General features: G+C 49.7%; 1 protein-coding gene across 1 annotated transcript in view; it reads left to right on the top strand.

Moving 5' to 3' along the window:
* Nucleotides 1-18,478, top strand: part of LOC144137631 (uncharacterized) — a 66,845-nt gene extending 48,367 nt beyond the window's left edge. Inside the window, exons 2-4 of the mRNA XM_077669571.1 lie at nt 11,680-11,806; nt 11,876-13,013; nt 18,221-18,478. Of these exons, the coding sequence (XP_077525697.1) occupies nt 11,680-11,806; nt 11,876-13,013; nt 18,221-18,478 (1,523 nt within the window). The remainder of the gene's footprint in view (nt 1-11,679; nt 11,807-11,875; nt 13,014-18,220) is intronic.
* The last annotated feature ends 1,152 nt before the right edge of the window (nt 18,479-19,630 follow it).

The following is a 19,630-nucleotide window of genomic DNA, read 5'->3' as shown; positions in this document are numbered from 1 at the left end:
ATTAATGAAAACCTAGCAAATACCCAATGGCACTGCAATGGACGGTTGTGTCTGAATGTACCATGGTTGATTTAGGTATAGGTCTTGCATGCTTACGATTTTCCAAGCCTACCTTAAAACGCCCCGGAAAAAATCTGTCTTGACATGCATTCCAACCAGAAACGTTCTTGTGGCTGAACCATTGATAAAATTGTACTTATGCGACAGATGCTAAGCAAGTCACCACCCTTGTAAATAATGTGTTGGGTAAGGACGTGAGAAGTTTTTCAGGGGCACTGCGGGAAAATCCACGTAGACAAAAAAAATGAAACAGCGACGAGAAACCACGGCAGAGAGCACAAGAACGAACCAGAAAGCCTTAAAGTTCGGGTGATTGCTGTTTAATATTTGTACTCGTGCGCCTTATATTATTAATTTAACCATAATAAAGTTATTGGTTATTGTCTTGTACCAGTTATTTTAAAGCTCGCTGCTCGACTCAATTTGTGTGCAAGCAGCGAAAACGCGGGTTTCATCGCTTGCGCCCAGCCGCAGCGGAATAGTTGATGCATGATGCATAGGTGGCGAGCGCCGCGGTGTGGAGAAAGAAGCTCTCTCCGGGCGATTGAAACGGCCGGAGCAAAACGCGCGCGGTTGAATCTCGGAGGCCACGCGTGACTGCTCTTCCTTGTTCGCGCCTCCGCTGCGAAAGTCGTATCAACAAAGCGCGCGCCGCCGCTCTAGGCATCCTGCGCTGGAGTGATTATGATAATGATGATGATGATGATGATGATGATGATGATGATGATGACGACTGGTATTCGTTTCCCGTTTGTAGCGGGGTGATGACATGTCATCTTACTAAACAGGACTAATATACCTATGTTTTATACTCTTGGTTTACTACTAGCGCTGCTTAGGGCAGGCACAAAAAGCTTATTAGGAACAAAATACTTTTTTTTCTGTTACAGGTGGTAACTGTCCTAGGCAATATTCTCCTCTCAGCTTTTCGTCCACCAGGATTCTAATCGTTTGGACCCCTCGACAGCCTTAAAGTTAACTTCCTTTGTGCTACCCTTAAATCCTAGGGCTTCTGGGAGCCGAATATTTCCCTCATGTAGATTTGGATGGATACCCTCACATTCTAACGCTATGTGCCGCATAGTTTCTGTTTCTTCTCCGCAGACCACGCATACCCCACCATTTTGTGAATACTTTCCCACAAAGCTCTTAGTTCGCAAGCAACCTGCTCTGGCCTAAAAAAAAAAGCACTCCTTTGGGAATTATAGAAATTTTCCTTTCACGATGTTCAATTTCTCAGCCCTGTATATCTCTAACGACGTTTTAGCTTCCATTTCTCCTCTCTGTTTATTCGTTTCAATCTGTCTTGCCTGTTTTTTGGTTACCTTGGCTGTTTTGGCTTCTCCACTGTTCTTTCCGTATTTCATCGTTAGCCTTCTAGTCTTCCTTAACCACTGCGTGCCCACGCTTTTCAAGTTTAGGTACCCAAAACCTTAGCTGCACACGTTCGTTGATCCATTTGTCTCAACCTCATCTCAAAACATAGTTTACTCTGTGCTTCTCTAACTTCAAACGACACCCAGCCCATATCTCCCTGTACTGCTTCGTTAGTTGTTTTTCCATGCGCGCCTAAGACCAAACGTCCTACCGTTTTCTGGTTCACTTCAAGGCTTGATAGAACGTCTGATTTTAAGCAGAGTACAGCATTCGCAAACGTGAGACCCGCAACCATTACTCCTTTCCACATTCCTCTTACTACTTCATATTTGTTATACCCCCACAGAGCTCTATGCTTTATTATAGCTGCGTTTCGCTTTCCCTTAACCTTAAGTTGCTCCTCGTGAGTTCTTAAGTAGTTATCCCCTTCCTTTATCCACACCCCTATATATTTATATTCCTTCACTCTAGGTGATTCGCCTTGTTGGATAGACACTGCCTCAGTGGTAGCGTCATTGAAAACCATTATTCCTGATTTTTCTGCACTAACATTTAACCCGAGGTCGGTGGCTTCCTGGCCGCTAATATTTATTAGCCGTTGCATATCGGTCTGGTTATCAGCCAAAAGAACAATTTCGTCTGCGTATAAAATTCCCCGAATACGCTGTTGTACCACTTCGCCGTGCAGCGTATGCGTTAGGCTGAATCTTACTTCACTTTCTTCCAGTTTTTTTTCTAACCCTGCCATGTGAAGAATGAACAGTATTGGGCTCAAAGGGCATCCCTGTTTCAGTCCCCGATGGATGTTGACCTGCTGGGCGCATTTCTGTCCTTCCCATGTAAGGTGCACTCTATTGTCTTTATAGATTTCTATAAGGAACTGTATTAACTCGTCATCTAATCCCTGGAGTTTCAGCATTCTCCAGCTCCGTTCTCTGTTTACGTTGTCATATGCCCCTTTAATGTCCAAGAACGTAATCAATTTCAACGCATGGCGTTATCACGAACAAATTGTCATCCAATCGCCTGTCTTGTCTAAATCCATTCTGCAGTTCCACAAGTATTTCATTTTCTTCCATCCATGCTTGAATTTCTGATTTTATCGCCTGCATTACGCGTCTACACACCACTGACGTTACTGTGAGTGGCCTGTATGAATAAATACTGGCTTTGTCTCCTCTGCCTTTATATAATAAATTCATCCTACTTTCTAGCCAGTCCTCTGGTATTTGTTTGGTTTCTATCAGCTTATCTATTGCCCTCATAAACGAGTTCTTACTTTTAGGTCCAAGCAGGTTTATCAGTTGCATTGGTATTCCGTCCGGGCCCACTGCTGTCTGGGGGAAACCTTTTGCGCTGCTCTTTTCCAATCAAGGTTGCTCAAACTTGTTTCCCTTTCCGCAGACTTCTGTGGCGCTGATGTTATCGGTTCAGGCTTCCCTACCACTATTGCCCCAAGCTTCTCACTAATCAATCGATGGATATGCACCAGCGCGTGCTCTCCTTCTAAATGTTTCCCCTCCTCATCAATCAAGAATTTTTGATGTATATCGTTGTTTGAGTTTAGTAATTTTACATGGTTCCAAAACTTTTTGGATGCGCTTTTGTCCTTCTTCCGTATTTCTGCCATTCATTGTTCGCTTTTCTGCTTCATCTTTGCTTGCACCATTTTCTGCACTTCTAGTTTTTTCCCCCGGTAGATATCCCATTTCTCCTTCACTACCTCCGGTTCCATACTAGTTATTTTTGCTTCTCTATGTTCTCTCGACGCTTTTCTTCGCTGGTCAATAGCCTCTTTTATTTCCTTATTCCACCAGCTTCTGGGCTTTCTCTTCCCTTTCCATCGGTTTCGTTGCTTTGCTTCCTTCATCTTACCCTTTATGAACGCAATCATTTCGTCGTAATCGCATTTTTTGTCTCGGTATTTATTGATTTCATCTTCCATTCTATCAGCGATGATGTTTAACTGCTCATGGTTCAAATTAGTTCATCCTATTGTACCTATTTCTAAATTTGTTCGGGTTGCGCCTCCAAAGTGCAAGGTAAGCCGCTTGTGGTCGCTTCCTAAGCTGTCTGTTCCATTTCTATCTATCCTCATTTCCCGCAACCTTTCGTATACTGTCTCGGATACTAAACTGTAGTCTATGCTGGACTGTCTGTTACCGCTTTCCCACGTTATTCGTCCGTTTTGGCTACATGCAGCGCCCCTAGTGGCCGACGCCTATGAATAGTACAAAAGCAGACGACCCTCACCGCCCTCCATGCGTTTTCAATTACTAGGCAGAGTTAAACTTGGTTGTACTTAGTTTAACCGCTTTGTGGCACGTTTAAGTGACTGCATACTGTAATAAATAGCCCTTAAATGAGTTGTAGAGGCTAAACAAAATAATATCCGCTCAAACAAGCCGATTTATTGGCGTTTTTTTGAGCGAGCTATCGTGATAGTGACGGCGTGGGGCAGTATCACCAGGCCGGGTGGTCTAACTTCTTGAAGATAATTATCGTTCGTTCTTCTTGCGTGAGGACGACAAAGGAAAGTTCGCGAGTAGCATAAACAGAACGTTGCTGAGCCTGAGGTAACTGTTAACGGAAGAACGACCGAAGCGAGACTGAAGCCATGGCTGCCCGTTACGGGGATCATCACTTTACTCGCACGGTAAATCCACGATGGTGATCATGACTGGTGCATAGCCAGCGGGAGATTTAACATCCTCTCGCGCGCGTAACGTTCGTGTCTGCCGCTTTAGAAGCGCGCTACAGCACGCCGTACTTGCTGGCCAGTCGTCAGCTTCTCCAGCTGGCACCGCGACCGCGTATCGGCCCAATCCCAACATGGCCCTCTAGTACGTGTCTCTTAGGATGATGTACGCACAGAGAGTGTCGCAGTTAATCCGAAAGCTTGATTCAAGTGGGCTCTGATCACTACGCGCTGGCTCCTCGCTTTAAAGCGTCTTGAACACCTCAGCTCTGCGGCACAACTTGAACGTACTGATCCAGTTCTTTGTGACTTCGGAACGCTGCAACGTTTGTCCTGCGGCGCAGCGTATACCTGGCGGGGGATCTAACATTTCCCCCGGCCCGCAAGACGGTTCCTAGTGGGTAAAAATAGGTTCACAACCGTAAAGTTTTTTTTTCGTTCCAGGAGGTCAATCCTTGTAAAGCTGTAGGCAAACCCTGTCTCCTCTTGCTCTTCCAGCGGTGCTTGCGCCGTCTTTCCGCTTTCAGGACAACCAAGCGCGAAACGGTGACGCGGACGACAACCGAACTATGCGCTCTGCTTCCCGAAAGACTTCCCGAAAGACGCCTTGCTGCGATTGTCCTGAAGATGACGGCGGGCAATCTGGGATGTCTTGGCGTCCAACGGTGTTCTTAGATCGGTTTTGAGCCTCCCGTGGGTTTTCTTCTCTAACTCCGTTCCTGAACAGCCCATTTTATTCGTACGTGTCAGCTCAGAATATGGTTCTCCTGTTTATCCACCAGGCCTGCCTGTCTCCGCGGAATGACGAGAAATAGTCTGCACAGACGGTTCAGCCTCGGCACCAAAATGTTACGAAAGAATGACGTAAGGCAGACCTGGGCCATGGCTGCCCTTAGCGGGGATTACAGATTTAATGATAGGGGAAATCGACATGATGATGACTCTCTGTTCATGAATTTTGCAAAAAAGATGTCCTCGAACGCGTACGGTGTCACTTCGACGTTTTCTTCCACGTCCTTTACCTCACGTTTTTCGTCTACTGCTTGGTCAGAAGCAACCGAGCTGTCCTTGTCTGCGGCAGGCGTAGCCTCACGTTCTTCACACCCGGCTTGTGTTGGGACGACCGATGCTACCTCGTAGCCGGCTCCCACTTGCAGGTCCTTGCGCTCAGCCTCATCGGCATTTTGTAAGGCTGAATCCTGTGCTGTAACGATCGCTCGTTCCTGCACGGAGACTTGCAAAACGTTTCCGGACAAATTAGTCTCGATTGTGTTCGCTTGTTTTGTTTGGGGGAATAGGCTCTTCTCCGCGTCCGCCGTTGCGTTGTATGGAACGGGTTCTTGCGCCGCCGTAATAGAGCAGTAGGTCTCGAGAGGATCTTCTGGCCTCACGCCAGCCTGAGACGAGGTAGCGGACGTCATGGTGGGCGCAAAGCGATCGCATCTGCCTTTGTTTCGTTCGATCCTCGTCAGAGACATGAACGTCAAGACATCTGTCTGCGGCGCCGGCAAACTAAGCTCCACGCGGTTTACAGTGCTCAGGCTGCCGATATCGGGAAGGTTCGGGTGACTGTCGGCCGTCGGCGTGGACCCACGTGGCTCACCGTGAAAAGCAGAAACTTGTAGCCTAGGCAAGACAACTGCCGCGGTCGATGTGCGTGAGCCGCGTTTAGTACGGTCATATGGGAGAAAGTGGCGTCGGTCTTATTTCCGAGGCCTGCAGCCTCCGTAGACTTCAAGGCGGAGCGCAGCTGGTTGAGGGCATGGCATATATGCCCTCGGTACGCCAATGCGTCGAAGTGACCACGTTCCACTTCCTCAGGGTCAAGCAGATCGATGATTTTCTGCTCCACCTCATAAAGGACGGTGTTCTTACTCTTCAGCTGGTCAACGGCCTCTTGCAGGTCGTGCGCAGACACTGAGGTGGCATCCAGAAGATTCGTCGCTGCCTTCAGAAGTCTCGCAGTAGCGCCGCGAAGGATGCGTTGCCGCCGGCGCAGCTTATCCATCGCACGCATTCAGTCGGTCGTCGGTAGATGCATGGTCAGGGCCAGCCATGCTGACGTCCGGCTGAGGGCGGGGCTGAGCAGCGTAAACAGCAGTCAAAGGAGAGGGGTTCTGCGAACCTCAAGCCGGAGGGGGCGTCGGTGGTCTCCTTCGTCGCGTGCGGTCGTCTTCCCGGGTTTTGGCACCAAAATGTTAACGGAAGAACGACCGAAGCAAGACCGAAGCCATGGTTGCCTGCTACGGGCGATCATCACTTTACTCGCACAGTAAATCCACGATGATGATCATGACTGGTGCATAGCCAGCGGCAGATTTAACAGTAACTGTAAATGGTCGCTTCAGCAGGAGCATGCCAGTGGACGTGAGGAGCGCAGCCGATTGAGCGGACGCTGCTGGCCTGGCAACGCCTCGAAAACGAGTGGAAAATTTGTTTTGTATTTTCGCAAACTAAATGATCTTTTTACGCCACACGGTTTGCGAACGGCGGGGTACACATATACTAGCGAGTAGGTGAGGCAATACCGACAAATAAACAAATTGAGCGCAATTAAACGACGCGAATCAAGCACCGAATCGCGAGTCCGTTGCCTGCTTAGATGTGTAACATAACACAGTCGCATACCCGGTGCACGGCTCATATATTTACATAAGATCGTCACGGGTGTGTTGGTTACCTTCTAGTGCAGGGGTCATCGCTTAAATGAACGCCGACACGCCAGTTTTGTCCTCAAAAGAGATTGGACGGCGAGACAATGACAGATCAGAATTCATTGCTTCCAGTTGCATTGTCCCCCACCTTCACACTTCATCAGAATATTGTCAAATATTATTGGCAATTGCTGATTTTTTTTATTTTCCTTTAAAGCCACCCCCCTCTCCCACCTTATTTGCCGTCCAGCCAGCCCTCTGCCGTGTCGACTTCATGCAACGATGTACTATAACTCGAAACGTTGCCGATCCTTACTTTAGCCTATTAAGAGTGAAATCGGAATATATTATGGAAGGCCGTAATTAAATACGGTGAAAGCATCAAGAAAACGCAACGGCCACTCAGTTCGTCCGACCACTTTGTTTTAGAGAGAGAGAGAGACTCTTTATTACAGAGAAAACAGAGAGGTTTGCCAGCATGAATTCGCTGACATGCTACTCTGCGGGGAATGAGGGAGAAGGAAACAAAGGAAGAAGGGGGAAGAAGAAGAGTAGGAGACAAAAGATAAGAATAAAAAAAGAATAAAAATTAAAAATGAATAGAGTCTTGTTTAAAGGCGCTGAGTAAAAAACTTGATTGCACATGCTATGGAGATGGCTACAGTGTTGTAGCGACGCCAATGTCCTCGAGGTACTCAAATAATGCAGACAGGGCTTTGCGCTGGGAGGATGGTGAGTGGAATGGTCCCAGCATCAAGCTTTATTGGTCCAGGTTGGAGACATTCAATTCATTGCTGTAAACGGGCCCTTGATTCAGCATAAGCAGAGCACTCTAGTAGTATATGTTCGATGGTTTCGGGTGAGCCTCACTACGGCCACTACTTCCAGAATCACAAGCATATTTGCCGATTATGACGCTCGCTGAATTTTGTGACTGAGCCACAGAAAAAACGGCAAGCTAGCGGTGCAATAGGTATTCGTAACGATGACGCAAACCAGCAGTGTTTATTGAAAATTCAGAGCGCAAAAGTACGGCTGTGGTACGCGAGACTCGTTGGATTTTACGCGCGATCATCGCCGATTGCGTTACTCTTCTTGTTCGATCGGCTGTTGTTGAAAAGTCATTGTCACTAAGCGTATTAGTATAAACAAGAAGCTTTCACTTAAAATTTCACTTCATACGACCATCGCTCGGTGAATCTGGGAGTGGCAGAGCGCCATCACCGTCCCAGCACTTTCGTCGACGCTGTAAACGTATGTAACGCTGCAAAGCTTTTTTCCCTAATGCCAAGTTGATCACCGGACGAGATCGGACGCGTCTGGGATGTGATGGAGACCGTGTAGCAAAACAATCGCAGTATCAAGTTTGCTTCAGTCAACACTGGATCCTATGGTACCCCCGCAGCTTTGTACTACCCGGAAATATTTCCCGGAAGCCGATTTCGCAGCGCCCCCTCGGCAGTGCAGGAGCCCTCTAGCACTGCCGTGGCTGGATACCCACATTCGTACGACGGGATGGCGACAATTTTTAACACGAAAGCTTTTTATGCCCGGGTACACCAAGATCTGAGCGGCGCCATAACCGTCACGGAAATGACGTCGCCAGAAAAACTTCCATTCACGCGGCTGCGCCCGGATTCGAGCCACGAACTCTCTCACCGCAACAGGAGGTACACAGCGCTCTGCCCACTGCACTACGAATTCAAGCACAAGTAGGTCTACGAACGCGCCTTATATCTTTCCCACTACTTCCTTCATTCAGGTGCCGTCAAAGAGAAGTGAAGCGAAGTAGTTCATCATGGCACTAATGAGCGCCGACAGTCGGCGCCTCGATGCCAGCGTCTTCGTGGACGCGGGACGCGGGTGAACAGGTGACCGATAAAAAGCGCAAAGGCTCATTTGGGCACTGTCTGCTCCCACGGAGTTCCGCCACTTCCGGTTCGGGAGCTCGCCTGGCCTCCCGTACGCCGACGGCTTTCACGCGCGCGTGTGCTTGTTATTGCACATTCAATGTGTAACAACGATGACTCCTGCTGGGGGCTTCTCTGAAAGGTAAGCACTCTGTGACAAATAAACAACACGCACACGCGCGTGAAAGCCGCCGGCATACGGGAGGCCAGGCGAGATCTCGAACCGGAAGTGGCTGGAGCAGACGACGTACCCATGAGTTTTTTCGCTTTTTACCGGTCACCTATTGACATAGAGTTTCTTAGTAAGTATATTGTAAGAAACTCTATGCCTATTGAGGTACCCTCATGCCCTCTCTTATCTAGTGTTTTCGGTTTCGGTTTCGGTTCCGTTTCGTTCGCACGGTTTTCAAGGGGCTGTGGTTTCAGTTGGATTTACGCTATGTTCAGGCGCGTGCAATCCAGTGTCTAACATTGATGCGTCTAACGGTGCCATACGGACGTAATATAAGGATGCACAAAAAATTCTCCTGTGAAGGCACATTTCACTTTCGTGTTTCACCGATTCCTACAAAAGAGGCATCAACCAAATTTTTTAAAGAGGCCAGCTCTTTAGCAAATCGTAATTTTTCGTGTACGCAGTTAAAAATACCAAAAAATTGCCGAGCGCGTACACGTGAACGCGGGCCTCGCGCCGACCGCCCGGCAGTTAAAAAACCAAGAAAATGCCGAATGCTCCTGTGTGGCTGCCTCGCGGCGATTTTCAGCGTCCCAAGCGCACGTTTAATTGTCAAGCCAAGCATACCAACTTGAGGAGATTGGTCAAGATTGAACAATAAACTGCAGCGTTCATGGTAATCGTGGTAACACCTGCTCGGAACGAGAAAGAGACGTCATAGCGTGCGCCCGTCCAAGTAGGTTCCAATGATTATCACTTCCAAAAAAAGTGAAGGAAGCAAACACCCTCAGCAACAATGATGGTGTAAAGGTCATTGCGGCAGCGAAGAAGAAGCAAGTCGGCTGCAATCATGGGCTTAAACCATCGTAATGGTCGTGAAGTTTGCGTACAGCTCCGCTTCCTTCAAGCATTACGCATTAGTGTGAACTTCGTTCATTTTTTGAAAACAGAAAGATGATGAATTGCGGAATACAGCTCTTGAACGACGTCAATTACACCGCGCAAAAATTGGAAGTAGGAGCTCTTTTGGCCTGATCTTACGAAGCTACGTCATTCAGACAACTGATCGTGGTGTAATGCTGCAGACGCTGGGCGACGCCGGTTTGGAAGTTAGCGCAGATGGTTTGGTAGTACAGTGCTTTATTTGTGCTTTATAGTACAGTGCTTTATACAGCAGGCTACAAGATGCATGATATCAAATTCACAGTCCCTAGGTTCTGTTTCTCACAGCCTTACAAACAGCCAAAGTACTAAGGCGTGGCATCAACCTTAGTACTTTGGCCGGATAATTTCTATCCGGCCTTGCTCTGTTGGCAGTGCAAAGCCCACATTTAGAAGCGGGCCTTGGCCACACGTTGAAATTTCTCTGGAATATGCTGGGCAACCGCTCATCTCTGACCAATGCATTGCCTAGGGGCCCACAACCGATCTCTGGCATGGTTTTGCCGCCGACCTGCCGTAGAACTTTTCTTGGCCGAGAACCGTTAAACTTTTAGTGGCTACGGTCGTTGAAATATTACTGACCTCCAGCGGTTCAAGTTTAACAGAAGATGGTCGTTCAACCTTGCCAGGAGTCCGCGGCTTCTGAACGTTTTGCGCATACCGGCCGCTGAACCAGGCTAGAAATTTTGCCAGCAACTCACTCGGTAGTCCGGTCGTTCCGCCGCAGCGGGAAGTGATTCGTTTCAATTGTGCTGACGATAGACTCATACCCCCCTTAAATAGCTAGCCCAGCTGTTTCTACGGACAAGTGGAAAATCTATTACGTAGCAGTAGTCATTCGTGCTTAGAAGGAAAGATTTATATTAATCATTGACAAGGTGTATTGCTTACACAATTTGATGCGTAAAATTGATATAAGAGAACATTTTGATAATAAGAAGATCGTGCTACTTTAAAATATTTGCAAAAAATACGATTACTTGGCTTTGAACCAAGGCCCACGTCTGTACCTCTAGGGCACGGACGCCGAGAAGCGGGCCCCTTTCAGTTGTTGCGGAAGATAATAGCAGAAGTGTTCAACGCAAACCAACGAACGGCTAGTTAAACACAGAAAAAAATGCCAGGCCTGTACCGATGGCGGAATAGATAATGGCGCTTCACGCTGAGTACATACTGCTTGCTCGTGCAGCCAGGCCTGTACCGATGGCCGAATAGATAATGGCGCTTCGCGCTGAGTACATACTGCTTGCTCGTGCGGACCCTCCTCGCGTGGAAGAGAAGAAGTTGAGGATTGCAGCCAATGCCGACGCACTTTTTTATCTTTATAAATCTCGTCTGGCTCCATCTCCGCAATGTCCTTTCTGCGACGAACTGGAAAATTTAGATCATTTTCTATTTAATTGCCGCAGCTTCTCCCCAATGCGACGCACGCATCTGGAGTCAACCTTTAGACGCCTTAACCTTCCGCTATCTAGTTACGAGGTCCTGTCACTAGGCGCTTCCGCCCTAGGAGTCTGCCACAGGGATGTTGTGTCTGCCCTCCATTCTTATGTTGTGGCGACAGGCAGGTTTTCCTGCTAGCCAGCTAAACATTCACACATACCTCATTTTTCTTCCTGAATCTACTTTCATATTATACATATTTAAAAAATTCTGTTGGGTATTTTCTTTTCTAAATTTTGGGATCTAAAATAATATAGGTCACATCCTCATTAGGCACAAAACTTCTTGGCCAATCCCCCGCGTGGGTATGTGCCATTGTGGGAGGCAACCAACCAACCAAACATTACATCATTTAGGCGGACCCCCAGCCCGCAAACCGGCTGATCCAGGTCGCACGAACGTTTTGCCGGTCACCGCAAGCGGCCGCGGCGACGCCCTTCAGCCCAGAGGCGATCCTTCTGATCCTCAGCCACCTCGACCCAGCCGGCCGAGGCCGCATAGCCCAGTTGATCAGTGCCTTGAAGGCCATCGCCGAGGAGCCCCGGATGTGGGCAGGCGACGAGGCCCTGCTTTAGCTGCTCGATCTCTACGGGTCATCGCTGGACTGCATCCGAAGGCGCGGCATCCGCAACGTCAAGGTGCTCTCCATCGGTGCGCCTCCCGACGTGCTTCCCCCCATGGAGCTACGCTGGCTTCTCCAGAACCTGCCGGACATACGGTCCTTAGACCTCTCATCCTGTCAGGAAGAACTGGACGACGACGCCATGCGCACGTCAGTGGGGTGGCAGCAGTACACCTCGCTCATGAGCCTAAATCTTCGGACGTGTTCCTTGATTACCGACGCCTCCATCGACTGCATCACGGAGCACGCTCCCAATTTAGCTGAGCTGTATATCGGTTACTGCGGTGGGATCACCGACTCCACCCTGGGTTACGTGTCGATGAGACTGCGAAAGCTGAAGCTGTTAGACGTTTCTGGCTGCAGCGTCAGCGACTCTGGACTCATGAGGCTTGCAGGTTTCTCAGAGGCCGGTGAACTCCTGGACGTCTCTGCGGGAAATGAGATCGAGATCTTGATACTCGCCAGCTGCGTGGACGTGACGGACTCCGGTCTGCGGTATGTCAGCGAGACCATAGCCAAGCTCGTCTTTCTAGATATTTCCGAATGCCCCCTGGTGAGCGATGCTGCGTTGGAGAGACTCTCTAAAATAGCAACATTGAACTTTCTCAACCTCTACTGGTGCGAAAGGCTCACGCACAAAAGCATACGGCACCTCGCTACCGGTGGATCGTCTCTGGAGCAGTTGGAAATGCGCGGCTGCGTGCTCATAGATGACCAAGGAGTGTCGTGCATTGACTCGGGTCCCGGGCTTCTTGATCTGACGACAATTTACGTAGAAAAGACCGCCATCACGGACAATGCTCTGGCAAAGCTTGCGAGGTCACTGAGCCACCTGACCCAGCTCGACGTCAGCATGTGCGAACTCATAACGAACGCAGGAGTCAGAGTGTTGGCGGAACATCTGCCGCAACTCCTCTGGCTTCGAATGGAGTACTGCACGAGGCTGTCGGACGGCGTGATGAAGCACTTAGCACGCATGGACTCCCTGAAAGTGCTGAGTCTTCAAGGGTGCCATAAAATAACGGACGTAGGGTGGAGGCGCGCGGCAGGTCGCCGAGTTTCTTTCGGCCTTGAAGAAGTCGACGTCGGCTGCACGGGCGCAGGGGACATCGCAGTTCGCTATATCACGCAGGTAGGTGAGTGCTCACATTGTCTTCGCGCGCACATCAGCCCAATCATGTTGAGATAAAACATCGTACTTGTTTTCATGGTTAATTTGCAGCGCGTTACGGTACCGTACGCTCAAAGGAACCAGGGCATCTTTTCTTGTTTTTTGCGAAAGAGCTGGCCGTTAACGACTCCCTCAACACCATTCTCCATCCGAATGATGTTTCTCAGCAAACAAATATCGCAAATATTGACTAACTTTCAAGCTTCTTTTTGCACTGTGTCAACTGACGTCATTAGAGAAAAACAAGATGTTTTCAGCATATTAATAGCAGGCTAGCAATAAATGAAGTGATAAAATGAACAAAAAAGTAAAAAGGGGCCGCCCTATAATTGAGCTATCATGTTTATTGGTCCACGAGTGCACACCACCCAAAACTGGTTTATGTGACACCATAGTGTAATACAAAGACGTGAGTGGCGAGTTTCCACACAGTCATCTGTTTTCGTTTTCATTTAGCTGAATTATTTTGAGCTTAAGATATAATTGGCCAGATTTTCGCCTCCATCAGAAAAGCAGCCGCCGCCGCCGCGAATTGAACCCGGGTTGTGCTGCTGATCCAGAGGACGCAGGTAAGACTCGTGGCCGCGGCGCCCGCGTTTCTGATGGGGTCGAAAAGCGAAAACGCCCGTGTTTTCGAGATTTCAACGTACGTTACAGATCCCTGGTGGTCAAAATTAATCCGAAGCCGTCCACTGTGACGCCCCTCATCGCCTGCGTAGAGTCGGCACGTTACATCTCATCATCAGCATCTAATTGGCCTTATTGTTATTCGAACGCGGCACTCTTACGGATGAGTAGAAGATCTATTGGTGAAGCGGTATTAGCGAAGTACTGAGCTCCTTCGTATAGAAACAAATTACGGGGGATGCTTAGGGCATTCAAAACTGTGAAGGCGAAAACGTACACTTGGACCTTCTGTCGATTAGGTGTGGAGCTTACCGTTGAACTTTTCGGACACGCTTGTCACCACTTGGTCAGTCCAATGAACAGCACCCTCCGAAGCTCATGCCATCACCAGGAGCCTCCCGTTCGCCCCCTTCCAACCGACAACATGGGCCGACAACAGATTCTTCTTTACATTCTCTCTGTCCCAAATAAACGAGCATCACTTAGAACAAAATGAACCGAAAGGGTCTTCCTCAAAGGGTCCTATAGCGTTTGGAAGTGGAATGTTTACATATAGAAGCCTTACGTGAGCTGCCAAAATGAATGCTGGCATCGATGATTGTATGTTACGCGTCAGCATACTTTCAGCCATGAAGAGAGATACAGAACGAAGTTTTATTTTCCGTAGGGCCAAAGTCGAGGTCCTAATTTGAGTGTTCAATTCACCAGGTCCACGTAGTATAGTATGCACGAGTGGATGCGGTGCACATGTTTATAAAGAGCTTCCTGGGCAGTTTGGATGTTTACTGTCGGCGGGGGAGACAGCCAGAGCTCCCAGGAGGTGATGGGGGCGAGAGATGGGGCAACAGATGGCGGAGTGCAGCACCAATAAGAATAAGGGATGGATGGGTAGGAGGAACAGGTGGGACAGGAAGGATGGCCAGGGCGCCTATAGATGCTGTGAAGGATGTGATGGGAAGGGAGTGAAGAGGTTTGAGCCTGCCGAATGAGGCACGTGTAGCCTCACGAGTGAGATGGGTGTGGGGGTTGGGTACAGGGTGCGTGATAGGCGTTGGGCGTGTATTTGGTAACGGCATGAAACGCGGTGCTGAGTACGAACCGTCGGCGGGTGGTACGGGGCTGGCCAGGACATGGGCGGACCTGGGAAAAGTACTCGGGTGAGCGGGTTTGCTATAGTGTTTCCGCACATGTCAGCGTGGCCAGGAACCCAAACCAGTGTGAAACGTGGCCGAGGATTTGAAGCAAGTGTCGAAGTGATGAAGTCAGTGGTGTGTGGGTGGGTGTCATGGTGAGCAAAATTACGAAGGGCCGATTGACAGTCGTAGAAGACATATACTGGCGTGGTTGTAGGAACAGTGAGAGTAGCGTGCTCTATTGCAAGGACAATGGCGTATTCTTCGAGGGAGGTCGAATCCGGTGGAGAAAGAAAGGAAAGCGTGGCAGTGTCTAAAGAAGGGAGTTGGAGAAATGAAGTCGCACCCGTCGAGTTTGAGGGCATGTCGATTACGTCAGTAAAGTAAACGATGGAACCGCAGGAGAGCAGAAAATGAATTCGTTTTAAAGGGCCTGAACGCGCAGTGCACAATGATCAACGTGTTGATCAGGGTTTATGTTGCGAGGCAAAGACTCAACCCGTAAATTAGCGAAAGGGGCCCTAAGAGGGAGTTCCGGTAGTATGGTGCGAAGTGGGGTAGTGGGTAGTGTGTTAAGGATATAGGACCTTGGGGGGCAGAAGTCTGCAGGCGTTCGAGTTGGGCCTGGAGATGGCACGCGATGCGTTCTTCAAGAGTATTGTATATCCCGAGTTCCAGAAGGGTTGGGCTGGGGGCGTAGGAGGGTACTCCCACAGCGAAGCGGTAAAGTGCACGGAGGGAAGCCTCGAGGTACGAGAGCTGAGACGGCGAGGGTTACAAATACAGAGTTGTACACGGGACATAACAAAAGCATCGATGATGCGGAGCAGGTTATGTTCGTGCAGTCCTGCTCTTCGGCTGACGACCCAGCGGAGGAGATGGGAGAGCTGAGTGATCTGATTGTGAAGTGTCCGCAGAGCTTCCCGCCTAATGTAAGGTGAAACCAAGGATCCGGAGGGTGTCAACGTGCGGTAAACGGCTGCCAAAAAAATTGTACCTGAGGAAAGCGGTCCGGTGCCACGCCACGATTGTTCCTGACTACGAGGAGAGCGGATTTTGGAGGTGAAATAGAGAGGCCGGCAGACGTGACATATCCCTGGATGACGTCACACGCTTGCTGAAGAGTGTCCTCCAGTTGGCCTGGGCTGCCCTTGGTTGACCAGAGCGTGATGTCATCCGCATATAAAGAGTAGGAGAGAAGGGGGATGGCATCTAACAGTGGAGCAAGCGAAACTAAAGCGATGTTAAAAAGGGGAGGGTGAAAAGATGGAGCCTTAAGGTGTACCAGCTCATAGATAGAATGGAGGGGAGGTAGAGCCCGGGATAGAGAAAGAAGCAGTACGGTGATAAAGGAAGGAGCGGATGTAGGTATACATGCGAGATTCGCAGTTAGTTTTGGCTAAGTTAGCGAGAATGGCAGTGTGCTGAACATTATCAAGGGCCTAATGAATGTCGAGAGCAAGGATGGCACGGAGCTGATAGGAGCTACGAAAGCCGTAGACGTCATGGGAAATACGGAGAAGGGTATCCTAAGTGGATATATAATGGCGGAATCCAGTTTGGGTAAAATAGAGGGAAGAGGTGTGAGAAAAGTGCCATTGAAGGCGCGTCAATGCCATACGCTCAAGCAATTTACCAACAAAAGACATAAGCGAGATAGGGCGAAGATTTGGAAGAGTGTGGTTTGCCTGGTTTCGGGATCAAAATAATTTTGGAATGTTTCCAAGACGCCGGCACTTCGCCAATGAGCCAGTTGTGGTTAAAGAGAGACAGCAGCTATAAAAGTGCGCTGTCGGGAAGGTTGCGGAGTAGTTTAAAAGTTATTCGAACTTCCCCGGGCGTCGCATTGCGACGAAGGGTGCTGAGCGCTTGGTGCAGTTCTGTTAATGTAAAAGGCTGGTCGAGGGCGGACGGAGGGAAGTCCCGGGATAGAAGAGCAGAAGCAGGAATATGTGTGCTAGTGGGGTACATGAGTAAGCGCAGGTCCTCTGCTTAACAAAGCGTACTGTTGAGCGAGGTGGTAGTTGATTATAAAAATAGCTGCAGCGCCAATCGAAACCAGGACACAAGAAGACGACGGGAGTGTGTTAGGATGTTGCTTTGTCGAGAGGGGGGAGAGAGCGATAGAGAAATCACTTTATTTTCCAAGCAAGTTGGCTGGGAACGCGTGGTGGCTGCCGGCCGAAGGCTGGCGGTGACGGTGGCGGCTCGGTCAACCAGAAGTGTACTGCACCCCCGGTTTCGAGCTGCCCAGCGCGTCCTCCCACTGCTCGACGCTGGAGATGTGGGGGAATAGGTTAAGAGGACAAGCCCACATGGTGTGGGTTAGTGTGCCCAGGGAGTCACAGAGGGGACAGTTGGATGAAGGGAACTCAGAGGGATACATCTTGTGGAGGAGGGACCGATTGGTTCGAGAGTTGGTCTGAAGGAGTCGCCGTAGAAGGCAGCATTACATATCCCCCTCCACTTGTCCACTGCCAGACTCGCCTCGTTGGGAGCATACAATACTGCCCACGAGCTACTACAGGCCCATCGTATTGATCAGTTACGCCGCCTCTCTACCGCTTACACAGGGCGGCACATTCTTCACCGCTTACGAATTGGCATCCCGGCAATGGTAGAGGAGGAAGCTTCGTTGCCTCAAGACATCCGAGACTGCCTCCGCATACTTTACTCCAGCGCAACATGCACCCAGTACATCACGCGGAGCGCAGGTGCAGTGCGCCCGTGCCCTTACCCCATCTCCATCACCACCGTGTATGTATAGACGCCGCGGAGTACCGACACGCGAAAGGAAGGACCGACATGCGATGCCAAGTATCCCGCAATGTGGCCGAACATGAATGGCTCAAAGTTGGAGAGTTGTCTGGGTAAATCAATTTGCTAAGAGATGGTGGTCTACAGGCGTGTCACATCATTTGCAGTTAAACACATGCGTAATGCTTGTTGAATGCCAAAATCTGTTTAACAAAGCACAGGGAGCCTCCGTGGTTCACTACCGAGTGTGAAGATTTGCGGTAGAAGTGGCGCTTTTCAGGAGCGAAGCACCTCAGGACCTCGCTTTTTCCGGGGCTTGGCGTCCGTGTACACAGTGTTGCGCATGCGCGAGGAGCATTGGACGGGGATTGGATTGGGTTAAATGGATTGGACTGGACTGGATGGGATTAGATTGAATTGTATCAGATTGTATCGGATTGCATTGGAATTGTATATACTGTACACACGCGTTGTCACTCATTTGCATGCGCGAGTGGGCAATATGCCACGGGTGATTTACTGTAAGAACGATCCCCAGTGCTGCGCCCACTCGTCATGATTCACTTCGTGGAGATTCGAGTCTTGTTAAGCATAGCTTTTGTGTTCAGCTTGGGTCGGAGCCAACAAGTGCTCCCTTTCCCCCTTGTGCAGTGTATGCCTGTGCTTCGCTACCTCGACCTGTCAGGTTGCCCTATCAGCAACCGGGCACTCTCGTACGTCCCCCGACACATTCCTCTCCTGGACGAGCTGAGCCTGAACAACTGCCTCCACCTGACCGACGCAGGCCTGCATGCGTTGGCCCGCTGCCACGATAACCTCAGGGTTATCTGCCTGACGGGCTGCTCATCCATCACCGAGACCGGGAAACAAAACCTGGCCTTCAAGATTCCCGGCTTGCAAATCTTCTAGTACGCGGTGGGTCATCTGCCTCGTGTCTCGTTTGCGCCGCCTTTGGATGGCATCGATGTAGTTAGCTTCAACTCTAAGCCAGGAAATGTGCTGATTTTTAAAGCCGCATCAAACGAAGTGCGAGCGACCGACTTGTTAGGCGAGCATTCCTTACCAGGCGCCAAAAGCGGCGTTGGGATCCAAGTCACTTAAAATAGACGAACGTGCGCTTTAGGTGGAGTTCTTAGATGCACTGGCTGGGCAGCAAATTTCCCTACAGGGTTTTGCAAAAATTACACTACGCAGAAGGAATCTGTGCCAATCCTTGTGGACAGGAGAAACTTCCGTTGCTGCATGATGCCATCGGCTCAGAGTCAGTTTTTACAGTTCCCGCAGGCTTTGGATAATGGGAAGAGGCCATCACCACCACTACCACCACCACCATCATGCTCATCAGTCTATCTACGCCCACTGCAGGGCAAAGACCTCTCCCACAGATCTCCAGTTATACCGGTACTGTGCTAACTGCGACCAATGTATCCCCGAAAACGTATTGATCTCATCTGCCCACCTAACCTGCCGCCCTCTGCCACGCTTGCCTTCTGTAGGGGTCCCCTCCGTTACCCTTAATGACCAACGGTTGTCTTGCCTTCGCGTTACATGCCCTGCCCACGCCCATTTCTTCCTAAAGGGACCCTGCAACACTCTTTGAGCAGCGAAAGTAAACCTGCGCGACGTTTAGATTACACTGTCAGGAATACCTGAGCCAAATATTACACGTGCACTTGAAGCGGTGAGCACGCAAATTGCTGTGAAAGACGAAGAAAAACCAACCGCGCTCTCTTCAGTTTTCCTCATTGTGCACCCCTGGCATGGCTGGCTGTCGTTGGTCAACTTCGCGGCCTTTTCTTTCCTCCATGTTCGCGGCTTCTCGCATTTCCTGTGACGATCCGCCGTCGTCGGCGCTGTGTACCAACCTTTTCTATGCCTGAACCTGTACGCACAATTTTGGCGTCTGTTTTGTGTTTTGAGTGCGCGCTTAGTTTGAGTGACGAACTCGATACTCCCGTTTTATCGAAACCACTCGACAACAAACGTTTATTGCTTCGAAAACGCCCTACCAGCCTGAGCGCGCGCTTGCGAGCAGGCACCCATGCCTGCTTCTTTTTTGTG

This window comes from Haemaphysalis longicornis, unplaced genomic scaffold (assembly GCF_048455015.1).
Source record: "Haemaphysalis longicornis isolate Haplotype H1 unplaced genomic scaffold, Haemaphysalis longicornis Haplotype H1 scaffold_43, whole genome shotgun sequence".
Classification (NCBI taxonomy): Eukaryota; Metazoa; Arthropoda; class Arachnida; order Ixodida; family Ixodidae; genus Haemaphysalis; species Haemaphysalis longicornis.
This window is presented reverse-complemented; position numbering and strand designations above follow the sequence as displayed.